Source organism: Nycticebus coucang, chromosome 22, assembly GCF_027406575.1.
Source record: "Nycticebus coucang isolate mNycCou1 chromosome 22, mNycCou1.pri, whole genome shotgun sequence".
Lineage (NCBI taxonomy): Eukaryota > Metazoa > Chordata > Mammalia > Primates > Lorisidae > Nycticebus > Nycticebus coucang.
The window spans coordinates 13,858,135-13,873,211 of record NC_069801.1 but is presented as its reverse complement, the minus strand read 5'-3'; the positions used below and the strand labels follow the sequence as shown (position 1 = coordinate 13,873,211).

The window sequence follows — 15,077 nt, the reverse complement described above, 5'->3', positions numbered from 1 at the left end:
ACCCCAAGGCACTCTACTGAGGGCAACATAGTAAGAGTCTGTCTCCAAAACAAAAAACAAAAAACAAAAAAAAAGAAAGAAAGAAAAAAAGAGAGAGAGAGAGACAGAGAGAGAGAGATATAAGAAAACAGAGTAAAGAGCAGTGAACAGATTGGGTTGGGTTAAGCTGAGAAGGGTTTCAAGACAGGTTAGTTTCGGATCTGGGTATTATAAAAGGTGAGTTCATTTTGGCAGTGAGCAAGGAGTTGGGACTGAGGGCAGGAAATATGGGGAGGGTTTGCTTTTGTGGCAGAATCAGAAACACAGAAGACTGACATCACAACAATAGCATCACCCTAGAACAAGCACGGGTCTCTATTGTGTCCCTTTTGTCAGCCAGAATACCAAAGCATTGACCCTGTCCTAAGGGCTACCTGCCCTCAAGCTTACAAAGAGACAAATCAAACACAGAAGTTAATAACAATACAAAAATTAAATTACAATTCAAAAAATGCAGCCGGAAGAATCTAGAACATGCCACGGATCTGGTTAAGTGCACACAGTGCAAGCCACAGGCGTTCAAAGGTGGGGGTCACCTCCCCAGCCAGATTTGAGGTTGGTGAGGATCAAATGCAGAAATGGACAAGAGGCCATTTCTGCCTCTTGTCCATTTCTGCATTTGTGGAAAGCCTGCTGGAGCATGCGCTTTGGAATAGTCAACCCAGGTCTCCGTAACCTTTGTAAAATGGGGATGATCCTAATAACTAAGTATGAAGCTTGAAAGACACTAATCCTTGCAAACTGCTTTGAGAACTTGACCTTTAGGGTGGTAGGTGTGAACTTCTATTAGAATGAATGAAAATAAACCAATGTGTCCTCGGAACCATTTCAGCCCCCACGCTGTCTCCTCTGACATTCAGTGAAATGGACCCACCCACCCCCAACTCTGGGGTCAGCTGTATCTCAGCGTGTGAGTGTGCGGTGGGGAAGTGGTCAGTCAGGGCTGGGGAACCGCAGCAGCTCAGAGGAGGCAAGGTCCAGGCCGAGCTTGCGGATGTAATTCCAGGAGGGTCTACGATTGGCCTCCCCCTTCCCTCACGCTACCCAGAGTCTCCGTAGGTCTGGGGACCAGAGGACTTGGCAGTGTCCAGGCAGATCTGGTGAGACAAGGCCAATAGCTAGAGGAGGGGGCAAGCGTCCAAACAGTCCACCCCGGGGTCCGCTGCATGGGAGACGTGCTGGCGGAAACGCTGCCTTATCCGGGGAAGGTCGATCTCGGCCACGCCAGGCCGGAGTGGGGGTGGGGTGCTGTTGCACCTTCGGACGCTGTGATTCCCCCAGTCCTTCTAGGCCGCGGTCTCCCGCATCTGTAGGAATTTGGGGCTGGGGGACCTGGGGGCGAAGAGGACAAGAGATGCGGAGTCCCCTCAGCGGACGACAGGGGACTGGATCGCCCTAAAAGCGTCAGCGAGCGCTGCCGAGGCTGCCGGCTCCTTTAAGGGGCCGGACCGGCTCTGCGGCGGCTTCAGCTAACCAAGTCTCTGGTGCAGCTCTGCGGTCCGGGTTCCCAGGAGGAGAATCCAAGCCTGGCGGGTGGCGAGACCAGCAGCGAGAGGGCGTGGTCCAGCGGGGGGAGGTGGGCGGAGCCAGAGCTGTCCAAGGAAAGAGCTGTCTATGGCAGCCGGTCTATGGAAAGAACCGAATGGGGTAGCCCAGGAACGGGTGGAGCCAAGGGCTTGTGGGCGTGGCCTGGTGCTGCGGGTCTTTGGGGGCGGAGCCTCGAGCTCGTGGACCGCCGCAGAGGGAGGAGGGATGGGCGGGGCTAGTTCGGGGGCGGGACTAGTGTCTGCAGTGGGCGGGGCCCGCCGCATAGTGGGCAGTGCCGGCCGAGAGTCCTCTGCGTGCGGCTGCCGCTGCCCCTCCACATCGTCTCTGACAGCGCCGGCAGCAGGACTCGCGACCCTCGCTAGCCTTGCGCATATACCGCGGCCTCCACCGTGTCCAGAGGATCAGTCGAGCTCCATTTCTCTCCTCAGCGCCCACATCCGGGGGCAATCCGATCCGCCGTCTCTGCGGAGGCCGCATCTGGCTCGCATCTGGAACCGCCCGGCCGGCCGCGCTGGAACCCGCGCCCACCCTGGCCCGGCCGCGCCGGGAGCCCTTCCCGGAGCTGGAGCCGCACCTGGAGCCGCGGGCCCGGGGCCCTGAGCCGCGCAGCCGGCGCATGGTGAACTCGCTGCTGTTCGGGGAGATGGCCTTGGCCTTCGGGTGCCCGCCGGGAGGCGGCGGCGGGGGCTGCCCCGGTGGGGGTGGTGGCGGCGGCGGGGCCGGGCCAGGGCCGTCGCCGGTGACGGCGGCGCTGCGGGATGACCTGGGCTCTAACATCCACCTACTGAAGGGGCTCAACGTGCGCTTCCGCTGCTTCCTGGCCAAGGTGCACGAGCTGGAGCGCCGCAACCGGCTGCTGGAGAAGCAGCTGGAGCAGCAGCAGAGCGAGCGTGAGCGGCGGCTGCGCTACAAGACCTTCTCCCGCGAGCAGGCCGTGCAGACCGGGCCTGAGCTGCTGAGGCCGCCCGCTCCCGGCATCGGGCACTGCAGCGGCAGCGGTGCGGCGGCCGGCGCCAACGCTAACGCCGTGGCGCTGGGCGGCCTGCCCCCCGGCGGCGGCTCGCACCCGCAGCACTACGGCCGCCTGCCCGGGACCATCTGGAGCTACACGCAGGTGCGGCGCACTGGCGGCGGCGGCGTGGAGACCGTGCAGGGCCCCGGCGTGTCGTGGGTGCACCCCGACGGCGTGGGCGTGCAGATCGACACCATCACGCCGGAGATCCGCGCGCTCTACAACGTGCTGGCCAAGGTGAAGCGCGAGCGCGACGAGTACAAGCGGAGGTGAGTGGGGCGCGCCCCTCCCCCTGCCGCTCCCAGACTGTGGGGAATCCAGGTCTCGACAGCCGCGGAATGTGTGTGCCGAGAGTCCTCTGCGGCAGGGTCCCGGGCGGCCAACTCCTAGCGGGAGGGCTGGAAGCTGTGTTTGCAGAGCGCCGCCGTACACACGCTAGGAAGACTCAGTTATCTAGATCCAGGAATGGGCGCGGGCGCTGAAGCGGTGGGGACACCTGGGCCATCACTGGTCAGGCACGTTATTTTTTAGGTGATGTAGTAACCAACTGTGTTTTATATGATCTCATTTAATCTTCGTGACAATGCAGGGTAAGACACTTTTATCCCGTTTTGCAGATGAGGAAACTGAGGTGTAGAAATACAAATTGACTTGCCTAAGATGGCTTGGCAAAAAAGCCTGAAACTTGGATTTGAACTAGTGGTTTTAACGACTCCTGGCTAGCCTGTCTCCCAGTCTAGGTATTTTCCCAAGGATGTAGAAGATAGGCTTCCTTCCCTCAATAGGTGAAAAGAAAAAAAAAAAAAACTCTTAACCAACCCACTGCCTTTTTATTCCTTGAATTAAGTGAGATCGTGTGATTGAAAATGGATGGATCTGTCCCTACCCCTGGGGCCAGGGTCTTCCATCTTGCTCCAGCTCTGTGAGGTCCAGCTCACTGGGATGGATGACCAGAACTACATCAGACTGGCCACAAGCTTTTAAAAATGCTTCCTTTCATCGCTCCTCTCCTAGTGTCGTGGTTTATTGAGGCCCAACAAACAACAAACTCATCCCTAAAGGCCCCCAGGAGAAGATAACCTTGGGCTGGAAGACTGGACATTTAGTGGATTGAGACCACCATCTCTGGCCAGAGCTGGGGGGGGGCATACTACCTGCAGGACTGGCCAGTACATTCCTGTCCAGCCCAGATTCCCCAGCTGGGAAACTGTCATTGCTTCCTGCCTACAGCCTGGCAGACAGTAAGTAGTGTCTGCTCAGCTTTCCGATAAGAGGAGGAGGGGGTCTGTTGGTAACATCTCAGGCAGGGGTGGGGGAGGGGCCCTCTGGGCCTCGCTGCTGGTGTCCCAGGCATAGTCAGTCAACTCTGCATCTGGAGTTGTGGCTCTGAACTCCAGGGCCTGGAGGATGTGCTGAGAAGAACCTTTCCTTCTGTCTCCTTAAAGGTCTTCCCAGAGAGGTGGGCATGGGAAGCCTTCCTCATACTCCCTCTGGGCCGGCAGCAACTGGGTAGGATTTAACTGCCAGCTCCATCACCTGCCGGTGACATTGTCAAACCACTCAGAAGCCTGTTTGCTCATCAGAGAAATGGGAATAATAAAATCTGCCCATAGTTGCTCGTGGGGAGAGTAGGATGGTGATGCTTTTTGGAAGGTCTTAATAATCATGTTGATGCTATTAACTTGCTATTAACTTTTCCAAACTTGCAGGGAGTAAAAATGCCTGGAGCCTCTAATCTCCTTCAAGCAGGACCTGGCTTTCTGGCAATAGGTCTTAAACTTCACTGGGGAGACAAGCTTTTCTCCTGGGGTACTTTCTCTCATGAGGACTTCAGAATGGTCCAGTGCCTTGCTACAGGGAGGCCATCTCTCCCACCACTCTGTCCCTCATGGTCAATCTCGGTTGGGACAGGCTAGGAAAACAGGCACTTGCTTTCAGAGATGAAACTGGGGAGGGATGGGCTGGGCCCTCCTATCTGCCACTGTTGATGGTGTTGTCATGCCTCAGGCTTGTGTTTTGTTTGTTTTATTGTGTGTGTGCTTTTTGGACCTGGCTACTAAGTAGATGGAAAAACCGTGCCCAGTTATAGAGGAAGATGGGTTGTCATTGAGCAAGGATCTATTCAAGTTGCACCCAGGGTGTGGGGTGTGATGTCAGCTTCTGGCGCTGGCCTGGAACGAGATGGCACTGCTGAGACAGGGGGCAGGCGCGTGGGTATCTCTCTTCTTGCCATCCTGGGGTCTTGCACACCTTCTTTTTCTCCATTATTTTGTGAATTGAAAAGACCCCTCCTTTCTGAAGTTGATTCAAGACTCACACTGAATTTTTCTAAAAGAAGTACACTCTCTTTCCTGGGCCTCAGTTTCTCTATTTGTAAAGTAAAGTGGATGGGCTAGAATTGTGCTCCTTGAAGCCCCAGGCTTCCTAGAGATGATATAAGAGTTCCTTGAATATTTAATACAAATTATTATTTAAAAGTACATTCATATGTTAACACGGTGATGAAAATGTGCTCACGTACTTTTAAGTTCTTCATATGAACTCACTGGCGTCCACTAACAGGCTCACTTGTTAGTAGTATATTTGGGTTTCTTGTAAGAATTTTCTTTTGGAAGGACAGTGGATATTTGATTAACATTTTTTTTTTTTTTTGCAGTTTTTGGCTAGGGCTGGGTTTGAACCTGCCACCTCCGGCATATGGTGCCAGCGCCCTACTCCTTTGAGCCACAGGCGCCGCCCTTGATCAACATTTTTAAAAGTTTAAAAATCACTGGGGTAGATGATCTCAAAGGGTCTTTCCAGCCTTGACAATTTATAAATCTGAGTTTGAGTGGCCCGGCCTACCTCTGATTTCCTGTCCATAAGAGAAGTTGTGGTCTCAGGGATGAGACCGGGGTTTTTGCTTGGAGTGTAGGCCACCAAAGGCTTTGAATCCTCCTAGGTTGTCTGTCGTGGAACCCCAAACAGTGGAGCTTGTCCAGGAAAAGAAAGCTTCCAGTGCTTTCTCTGTTTCACCTGGATGAACTCCCAGCTTTAGAGACCCCCACTTGCTTCTCCAAAGGGCAACCTGCAATATGTAGCTCAGTATTCTTTAAGTTGGAGGTTTTGTAGGTCTCACCTCCAGGAATGGTGGCCATATCAATGTACACTATGAATTGGTACTTACACAAAATATTTAAACTTTAGCACAGTGTTTACAGCTCTGGCCACATGCAGTGAGGCCGACGGGTTCAATCCTGGCCGAGGCCAGCTAAACAACAATGACAACTACAACAAAAAAAATAGCCAGACATTGTGGCGGGCACTTGTAGTCCCAGCTACTTGGGAGGCTGAGGCAAAAGAATCGCTTAAGCTCAAGAACTTGAGGTTGCTGTGAGGTTGCTGTGAGCTGTGACACCATGGCACTCTACTGAGGGTGACATAGTGACACTCTGTCTCAAAAGAAAATATTTAAACTTTATTAAGGTATGGTTTGCATATCACAAAAGCCACCCATTTTAAGTGTACAAATCAAAGATTTTTAGTAAATTAAATTGCTCAACTATCGCAGATTGTTCTAAAACAATGTAGTTTTGGAACACTTATATTACTCCTCAAAATATCCTTCGTGACCATGTGCCAAAAATTCCCCTTCCCACTCCAGTCCAGGTAAGCAAAGATCTGCTCTCTGGTCTCTATAAATTTGCCCTTTTTGGACATTTCATATAAATAGTACCATACCATGTATTGTCTTTTTGTCTGGCTTCTTTCACTTAGATCAGTGGTTCTCAGCCTGTGGGTCGCGACCCACAGGAACTGTATTAAAAGGGCCGTGGCATTAGGAAGGTTGAGAACCACTGACTTAGATAATATTTTTGAGGTTTGTCCATGTTGTAGCATGCATCCATAGGATATTCCTTTTTATTGCTGAATAATATTCCACTGTACGGATAGACCACATTTTATTTATTCATTCACCTGTGCAGTCAATATATCTTAAATTTAAAGAGTCATCTGTGTACCACCTCATACCATCTCATGTGCCATCACAGAGCATGCTTTGGAAATGCTAACCCAAACCAGACGGGGCCTGGGGTGCCTGGATCCTGGCCGTGATCACCACTCGTTTGGTTTCTGTTTGGCCCAACTAGGTTTTCACCACATGGGTAGTGAGGTCGCCGAAACTTTATCAAGGACGAGGTTGTCAAGGGTTGATTTGGAAACCAAAACAAACATCTCTACTCCGACCTCACCCTCTGCTGTCAAAATATCCTGTTCTGATTTTGCAAGCCGGGGGCTTTTCCCTGGGAGATTCTTGCTGAATTTATCAGGACTACACAGGTTGACATCCAAGAGAGTTGGACTCCAGGTCCAGCTTGGCCACTAGGCGCTGTGTGTCCTCCAGCCAACTGCTGCCCTCTCTGGGCCTCAGGTCCTCTACCTTTACATGAGGGAGTCCCTTAAGGTGATCCTTCTCAGCTTGCTCTATACTTCAGGTCTGTGACTGCACTTTCTGGGGGCCTGGGTCTGATTGCACTTTCTGCCTCCTGAAATGGCAGTGAGTTTCATTGTGGCCTTTCTTTGTTCTGGGTTTCCCCCTCCCTGTCCTGCCTCTGCCTTAGATGACTGGGGTCCAGGCCCCAGGCATGGGCAGTGCTGCCTAGCCCATCCCCATTCTGAACTGTTTTAAGTGTCCTCTCTCTTCATTGGCTCCAGAAGGAAGCAGGAAAGCTTTGAGGTTGTAAGAAAAAGGCCCCTCTGGCTTGGCAGCTGGGGACAGAGCTGCCATGGCTGGTACAGGAAGTTGCCCAGCACTAGTGGTGCTGGCCCAGCTGCCTTTTGGACTAAGAGACTCTTTTGGGAGTCTGAGTGCCCCTGTAGCCCTCCTGTCCTCCCCAGATACAGTGTGATTTAGAGCGGGCTGGCTTGGTTCCCTCCCCGTGCAGACTGTTGAGTGTACGTGCCCCTGGTTGAAGTCATCTTTGAGGCTAGGGTGTGACTGGAGGGTGGTTTGAAAGTCTGGAGATACCACCACGATCATTTAGCATGGTGACTTTCAAATGAACTCTTCAGAGCCCTGGAGTCCATAGCAGGGTACCTTGGGGGTGATTATTCTGGGGACAGTGGGAGGTGAGCACCTGGGATTTGACCCACATCAACCATAGCAGCTCCATGCTTGTCTGACTCCCAGATTGACAGTCCGAGGAAGATTTGCTTTGAAAATAGGGTTGTGCTGTTTGAGAAAGAAAGAAAGAAAGAAACTGCTGATTTAGCTGAGTCCTTTCATTTTTGAGGTGGGGAAACCAAGGCTCAGAGGGGGCTGACCCACAAAGCCAGGCTGGGCAGAATGTCCATCTGCCACCCAGAGCCCCAGAATGTCCATCTGCTTGCAGTCGGGGCTTAGCAAAGTCCCTTCTACCTTTCTGTGTGTCTATTTTAAGCAATTTTTAAAAAGCTGCTTTCTGGGATGGGAGGGACTTTTGTCACAGCTATTTCTGACTGTGAGCCGGAAGGGGCTGGGCTGTCAGCCGGAATGGAGGTCTCCAAAAAGAGATGGTGGGTGGGTCAGCTGCAGTGTCCCCTGCCTTTTCCCGTCACACCCCAGGGAAGCCTCAAGCATGTGGATTCTGGCCCCTTAATGCTCTAAAGCCAGAAGACCCCGGAAAGATGTCAGAGGGATTTGCTCCCTGCCACTTCCGCTGACACTTTTACTATTTCTGAAGCTGCCACTGATGTAGATTCTTTGTTTCTGATTTTCCAGTGAGGCAGCCTGGGATAGTAGAAAAAAAGGTTTTGAATCTCAGCTCTGCCATTCTCTGTGTGACCATGGGTGAGTTGCTTGGCTTCTCTGAGCTGAGCCCCCTATTATCCCTCCCTCGTGGAGGAGGGATAATACTGTTGTCCTTCTAGGGGTTGGTATGGAAAATGTGAGCTCCTGTGTTAATACACCTGGGGCGTGGTAGGTTCTGTGAGTCCTTACCCCAGCCCACCTCCTTCCTTGCAAAGTCTGTTCCCTCTTTTTACAAGGACTTCTGAGCTCAGCCCTGGGCTGCCCAACAAATCCATTTCAGGACACGTCCCTGCTCTCTCAGTCCCATGGAAGGCGCCAGAGATGGTGTTGGGGGCGGAGGGAAAAGGGCTGCTTCTTTGTCCGGCATCTAAGAAGGATGTTTGACCTACTCTTAGCAGTTGATTTGTGTCTCCGGAAATCTCTCCTTCCCCACCCCCAGTTCTTTCTCCCAACTTCCTTTAAAAGAAGCGTGCACCGAACTGTATCACAGAGTCCCTTGGCCCGGTTGGCATTCTCACTGGGGACAAATTTGGGAGAGATTCTCAGAGCCGCAAACTAGAGGGAGGGGAATGAGATCCCAGAAAAGAAAAGGAAGCAGGAGACAGCTGACGCTGAAGATTCCTTCTCGGAGGAATGTAGGGCGGGGCTTTGCCTTGGCCACAGAGCGCATGCAGGGCCCTTGGGTCCCCCAGTGAATGTGCATGCTCACACACACACACACACACACACACACACCAGCCTCTCTCTCCAGCCTGTCACCTGCATCCCTGCGTGTGCTGGTATTTGAAGGACACAGACGGGAGACCCAGAATTTGAACACTCCCTTTGCTGCAGTGAGATGCATCGACTTGCAGGCGAATTGATTTAAACTATGCTGTGTGTCAGGGATACTGGAGGCCGTGGGCTTTTGATCACATCAGGAAGATGAAGCCCGGCTGGCTATTTATTCTGTGTTGTGGATGACAGAAGGCCTGGGACAGGGAAGGATACAGCCTGGCTGTCCCCTTGTTCAGGATGGGGGATATGTTGGTTTTCCCCAACTTTTCTTTTGTCAGGCATTTCTGAGCACCCATTACCTCTGACATCGCAGCCCCTTATGCCCTGAATCGTAATTGCTGAGAGGTGTCTGCTTCCCTTGTGGCGGGGGGCTGGCTCCAGGTCTGCCTTCCTCTCTTGCAGGCAGAGCCCAGCCAGGGCCCGGTCAGAGTCCACACTGAGTAAAAATTCGTGCAGTGAGGGAGGGCTGTGTGTCTGGCTGCTGTGCACTCTAGGGCCTCCAGGGGTTGGGGGACAGAAGACAGATGATACAGATGATATCCAGGGATTTGGCCACTGGTGGAGGGAAAGGCCTGGACTTGGAGTTAGAAAACTCAGACTTCAGTCTCAACACCTCAGTTCAAAAACTTGGACGGATCCGCCTCTCATGGTGTCCGGTACTGGGGTCCCAGTGCAAGATTTAGAAGCTGCGTAAACTTGGGCTAGTCACTGCCTCTCAGAGCCTCAGTTTCGTCATCTGTAGAATAGGGATGCTGAGCTCTGTGTCCTGAGGTTTGGGAGGCGCAAATAGACTGACTAGCTGCAGCATGGTGTGTGTAAACAGTGACATTTCAAAAGAAATGTGGGAAGATTTCATAGGGCAGAGGTGGGTGTCCTACAGAGGGTCAGCTGTGCTGGCCCTGTGAGGTGCGCAGAGGTCGAGAACCAGGCTGGAGGCTGGGAGGGGGTTGGCCATGCCCTTAGCTGGCAGTGTCTGTGGGTCGTACAGCCTTCTGGGCATTGCCTGGCTATGAGGTGCTGAGGGGATTCAGGCCAGATGGGAGGCTGCGTGGCAGGTTTGTGGCACTGCTGCTGCCTACCCACCAGGGGAGTGCCCTCCTGCCCACAGGGGGCTCTGGGTGCTTGGCTTCCTGGGCAGGATGTGGTTTCTCATTCTAGCCTTGGTATGGGAGGGTAGTTGTCACCCATTAGTAAACCAGGAAAATGCCTCTGGTTCTCTTGCAGGTTTGTGGCCTGGCTGAGACCTGTGGAGCCTGAGTCCTGGTCTTGGCTTGCCCATGATGTGGTATGAACTTGGCCCACCTGTGAACAGTGAGAAGGGGGCTCACCCAGTGCCCTGTGAAGTCTGTTCTCTCTGTAACGTCCCTGGAGTAGTCTGGATTCTGTGCATGCCATTTAATCTGTTCCATCTCAGTTTGTTGCTCTGTACAATGGGGGTAAAGTTTCTTAAAAATTTTGCTTCGCATGGTTGAGGTAAAAGTCAGTGGAAGTAATAGCGTAGGAAAGCCTTTTCAAAAAAGGTTTAAAAAGCAGTCAGTTAGGACTCAATGTTGGTGATTATTGAGCAGCTACTTTGTGTGAGGCTCTGTCATGACTTCTTTAGATAAGTGCTAATTGTGAGAACATCCCTGAGTGGTAGAAATGGATTAAGCTCATTTTGCAAATGAGAGGTTCTGAGAGGTGAAGACGGCTGTCCCAGATCTTGCAAGGAGTCCACTCTGGGTCTTCAGACTCCAAGGTCAGGGCTCTTCCCAGGAGGTGGCCTTGTCCCATGGCCCCTGAAGGTTGGCAGAGGCTGACCCAGGGTGGGGAGGCAGGCCGAGGTGTGAGCCTCCCCGTGCCTGTCACAATATTGCCGCAGCAGGTGGCAGAACAGGAGGCGGCTACTGTGCAGGGAAGACTCCCTGCTGTCACTTTACGGTAATTATTTCTTGAGAAGCAGATGAATCGCTGGCAATGGCAGGCAGATGAGGCTCTCAGGCCACTGGGCCACCACCCTCGCAGGTCCGCCCCACTCTTTGGGGAAGGTCCTAGTGGGGTCTGGGCCCTGGGTTGGCAGGGGCACTCCTGGTCAGCCATGGAGGGTGATGCACCAAGTTGGCGGGCTGGCAGGGGAGGGGATGGGGAATAGGGAATTACTGCGCATTGTTCCACATGGCCTTACTTAAGTCCTGTGGCAGCTTGGTAGGATGGAAACTGAGGCATAGAAAGAAATAACTTGGCCTCAAATCATATAGCAAAGCCACGGCCAGCTGTGGGCCTCAGACTCAAGCAAAGCTTGCTTGGCTCCAGGGCAGCAGCCAGAGGTTCTCATCTGCTGAGGACAAGCCTGGGGGAAAACTGGGATTCTGGTGGCAGTTTGGAAGTTTGCCTCTGCCTGGGGCTGGGATCTCCCTAACTTTTGCTTTTAGTCAGTGCTGTAATCTTTGCCAGGGTACAGGGAATTTGTTATAGTCATTTCGAGTCTCTTGTTGGGGAAGAGGAGACTGCTGGGTGTGGATATCTGAGAAGCCACAGTTCTGTTATTCTCATGACAGCGGCTGAGCACCCTCCTTGTGCCAGGCCCTGGGCTGGGCACCAGGGGCAGGAGAAGCAGCCTGCCCTAGCCCCTACCCTCAGGAGCTCCGAGTCTGGGTCGTAGGCAGATGTGTCATGTGACAAGGCATGTGACAAATGCCTTCTTGAACAGTGCCTGGGCATATTAGGAGCACAGTAAACATTTATTCATGAATTAATTTGTTATACAAATATTTATACAGCGTTAACTCTTTGCCAGGCTCCATTCAAAGCATTTACAAACATTTAATTCATGGAAGCTCACGATAACTCTATGAGTTCGGTGCTATTGTTAGCCCATTTTAGAGAGGTCAAAACTGAGCCACAGAGACATTGAGGGAACTGGGCCAAGACTGCTGGAAGGTGGCAAGCCAGATCCAACTCTGGGTACCCTGTGCAGTACCCAGAAAGGGCATGCTCATTGCAAATAGCTGTCCTGTTCTCAGCCTCAATTTTCACTTCTCCCATCCAAGTACTAACCAGGCCCCACCCTGCCTAACTTCTGAGATCGGACAAGATAGGTGTGTTCAGGATAGTATGGCTGTAGACTTCGGTTTTCATTTCCGTGAAGTGGGGGTAATAAATCTGACCTCATGAAGCAGTTTGGATGACCGACTGAAGTGTTGGCTGTGGAAGCACTTTGTAAACTAGTGAGTGCTGTGCGGTTGAAGCCTAAATCCTTGGAAGCCCTGAGCCACACTGCTGTTTCTTCTACTCCCCGTGCAGCCTAAAGCTCCACGAAATGCCTCGTCCTGCCTGCCTTTCCACTCACGCCTCCTCGGGATCCCAAGACAAGCTCGGACGGGAGCTTGGACCGAAAGCTGCTGAGTTAGCTTGGAGCAGAGCATTAGCGTGGAACTTGGGAGCTGGGAAAAGAGGAAGCCGTGGGGTATTTCTGCTGATCCGCCCCAGGACCTTGAAGGGACACTTTGCCTCTCTGAGCCTCTGTTTCCTTATCTGGAAAATGGGGACAGTGGTATTTCGGGAATTGCGTGAGAAAGCAAAGCAAATGAGGTGCTCTGATGTGGCAGCTGCCGTGGTCCTTATTAAACGGGGCAGGTGGTTCTGGAGAGAAGAGCAGGGTGGGAGTGGAATAGCACTTGGGCCTTGGCCCTGGCGGAGCCCCTCCATGTGGCTGTGTGGGGTGGGCCTGTCTCTGCACTGGCTCTGAGAAGCTTGCTCAGCACCCTCCGGCCTGCGTGCTCTGACTTCGGGATGTGCCGGTTCACACAGCCCCCCGCTCGCCTGCTGCTCTGTGGAGCGAGGCCCCTGCCGTGGAGACATTGCTTTCCATCCTCTTAATTGGCCATTTTTATTACTTGGGTTATTTAAGGTGGTTCTTGGCTTGCTGCCGCCTGTTTGCCGTTTGGGGGGAGAGGAAGAGCTGCTGGTCTGAGTGGACCTTGTGACATTCCCTGGCAGACAGGCTCCTCTCTGGTCCGGGTCAGTACTTCTTCCCAGGCCCCATTGGCACCCCCCTTTTGCTCCTGGCCCACTGTGGGCAAAGGCCATCTTGGGGGCTGGTAGTGGAATAGTTTTGAGGAAGCTTGTTGCAAAGTCAGGACCAGAGAGCATTGGAGCGCTGGGTGGGACACTGATGAGACCCTTGAGTGCCTAAAACCTGGGGATTCTGGAAGGCAGCTGAGCCAGGTTAGAGCCAGTCAAGGAAGGCTTCCTGGAAGAGGCATCGCCTGGGTTGTATTTGGAAGGTCCAGTGAGAGTGGAAGAAGGGGAGGAAGAGCGAGCCAGGAGAGAGAAGAGCTTACGCCTGTTCCTCTGGCCCACCCTGCACTGCCTTCTCCCCCGTCTCGTCCCTGCTCCCTCCTCGTGGCCTTCTTGGCGCTCCATCGTCTTGCTCTTTTCTCCTTTCTCCTCTCCCTCATTTCTCTTTCTTTTCAGCCCCTGCTCTTTGTGGCTGGCTTTCTCACCTGTGTCCTGTCCCTGTCTGAGCCTGGTGCTTTCAGGAGAAATTTTAAAAACGCTCAGAGGCAAGAGCACTCTGAGTGAAGAAGCCTCGGCCAGAGGTACAACTTGGAGTCGCCTGCCCCTGGAGCAGACATCTGGGTTCTCGGCACTGTGGCCAAGGCTCTCTCAGCCTACAGAAGAGACATGCAAGGTCACCTGCATTTGTCTCTTGATAACAAAGATCTCTTGGCTCTGAGGTCTTGGGGTGTATAGACTTGGCTGCACCATTCCTCTGTGCCTCAGTTTCCCCTTGTATAAAATGGAATGGTGAGACCAACAGGGCTGTTGATAAGCCTGGCCCAGGGAAGTGCTCCGCCATAGAGTTGGAAGGTTGGAGGACTTTGCCTAGAAGGCTGAAGTTGGGTAAACCCCAAAAGCTGATTCCCCACAAAGACCATGTTTCTAGGACTCTCTCCCTCCAATCTGGAGATGTGGCCTGACAAATAGTACTTTTGGATTTGCATGCAGCTTTATATGCAAAGTCTTTTTTTTCTTTTTTTGAGACAGAGTCTCACTCTGTCACCCTGAATAGAGTGCTGTGGCAAATTCTTGGGCTCAAGTGATCCTCTTGCCTCAGCCTCTCGAGTAGCTGGGGCTACAGGTGCCCACCACAACACCTGGCCTGAAAAGTCATAATATTACATTGCAGTTGGCTTTACACTTGCCTTTAAAGAAAATACTAGTATTGAAAACATGAGGACTTACTGGACTTGGGAAACTAAAGGTCTGAGCTAGTGGACAACTACGGGCAGACCAGGATTAACCTGATGCCAACCTCCCAACTTGTAGGTTGTTCTTCTCTGAGCCTTAAGGCACAATTAAATCATGGGGAATGAAGAAGACGTTGCTTTGTCTGCCCTTTCTTAGTATTCCCTGTTGGCCTGTGGTCTGGGCTTACACATGGGTGTAAGCTGTGGGCTGAGAAGGCCTGTGTTTGCATCCTGCTCTGAGCCTCAGTTCTTTCCTCTGTAAAGTGGGGCTGACAACCTCAGCTCCTGAGCTTGCCATGATGATTCAGTGAAATAGTATGTGCCAAGTGTGGGGCTTCTACCTAAGCTATTACCACCCTGTCCCTTGTGACCTGGCCTGGCCCTCCCCGGCCATCAGGCCCCAATGCAGTGGGAACTGCCTGCTCTTTCCCCCTTCTGGTGTGGACTGGCCTTTTGTGTTCTGGACACTTCCTTTTCTCAGCAGAGCAGCCAGCCTGGCCATTGAGGTGGAGGTCACATCCTCTCTATACCCTAGCAGACAGTCAGCACAGGGTGACTGGGAGGGCAAGACATGCCGTTCAAGGCTGCGTCTGGTGAAAGGTGTCACTTGGTGCATGTGGCTTGCAGGAGGGCTCAATGGAGTGTGGGCATGGATAGGGGATTTGGTCCCCATCCTGGCTCCCTAGGGGTCATAGAATGT

General features: G+C 52.8%; 1 protein-coding gene across 1 annotated transcript in view; it reads left to right on the top strand.

The window, feature by feature from the left end:
- The first annotated feature begins 1,856 nt into the window (after positions 1 to 1,856).
- IFFO2 (intermediate filament family orphan 2) overlaps positions 1,857 to 15,077 on the top strand; it is a 46,721-nt gene continuing 33,500 nt past the window's right edge. Inside the window, exon 1 of the mRNA XM_053576407.1 lies at positions 1,857 to 2,868. Coding sequence (XP_053432382.1) covers positions 2,204 to 2,868 — 665 coding nt within the window. The 5' untranslated portion in view covers positions 1,857 to 2,203. The remainder of the gene's footprint in view (positions 2,869 to 15,077) is intronic.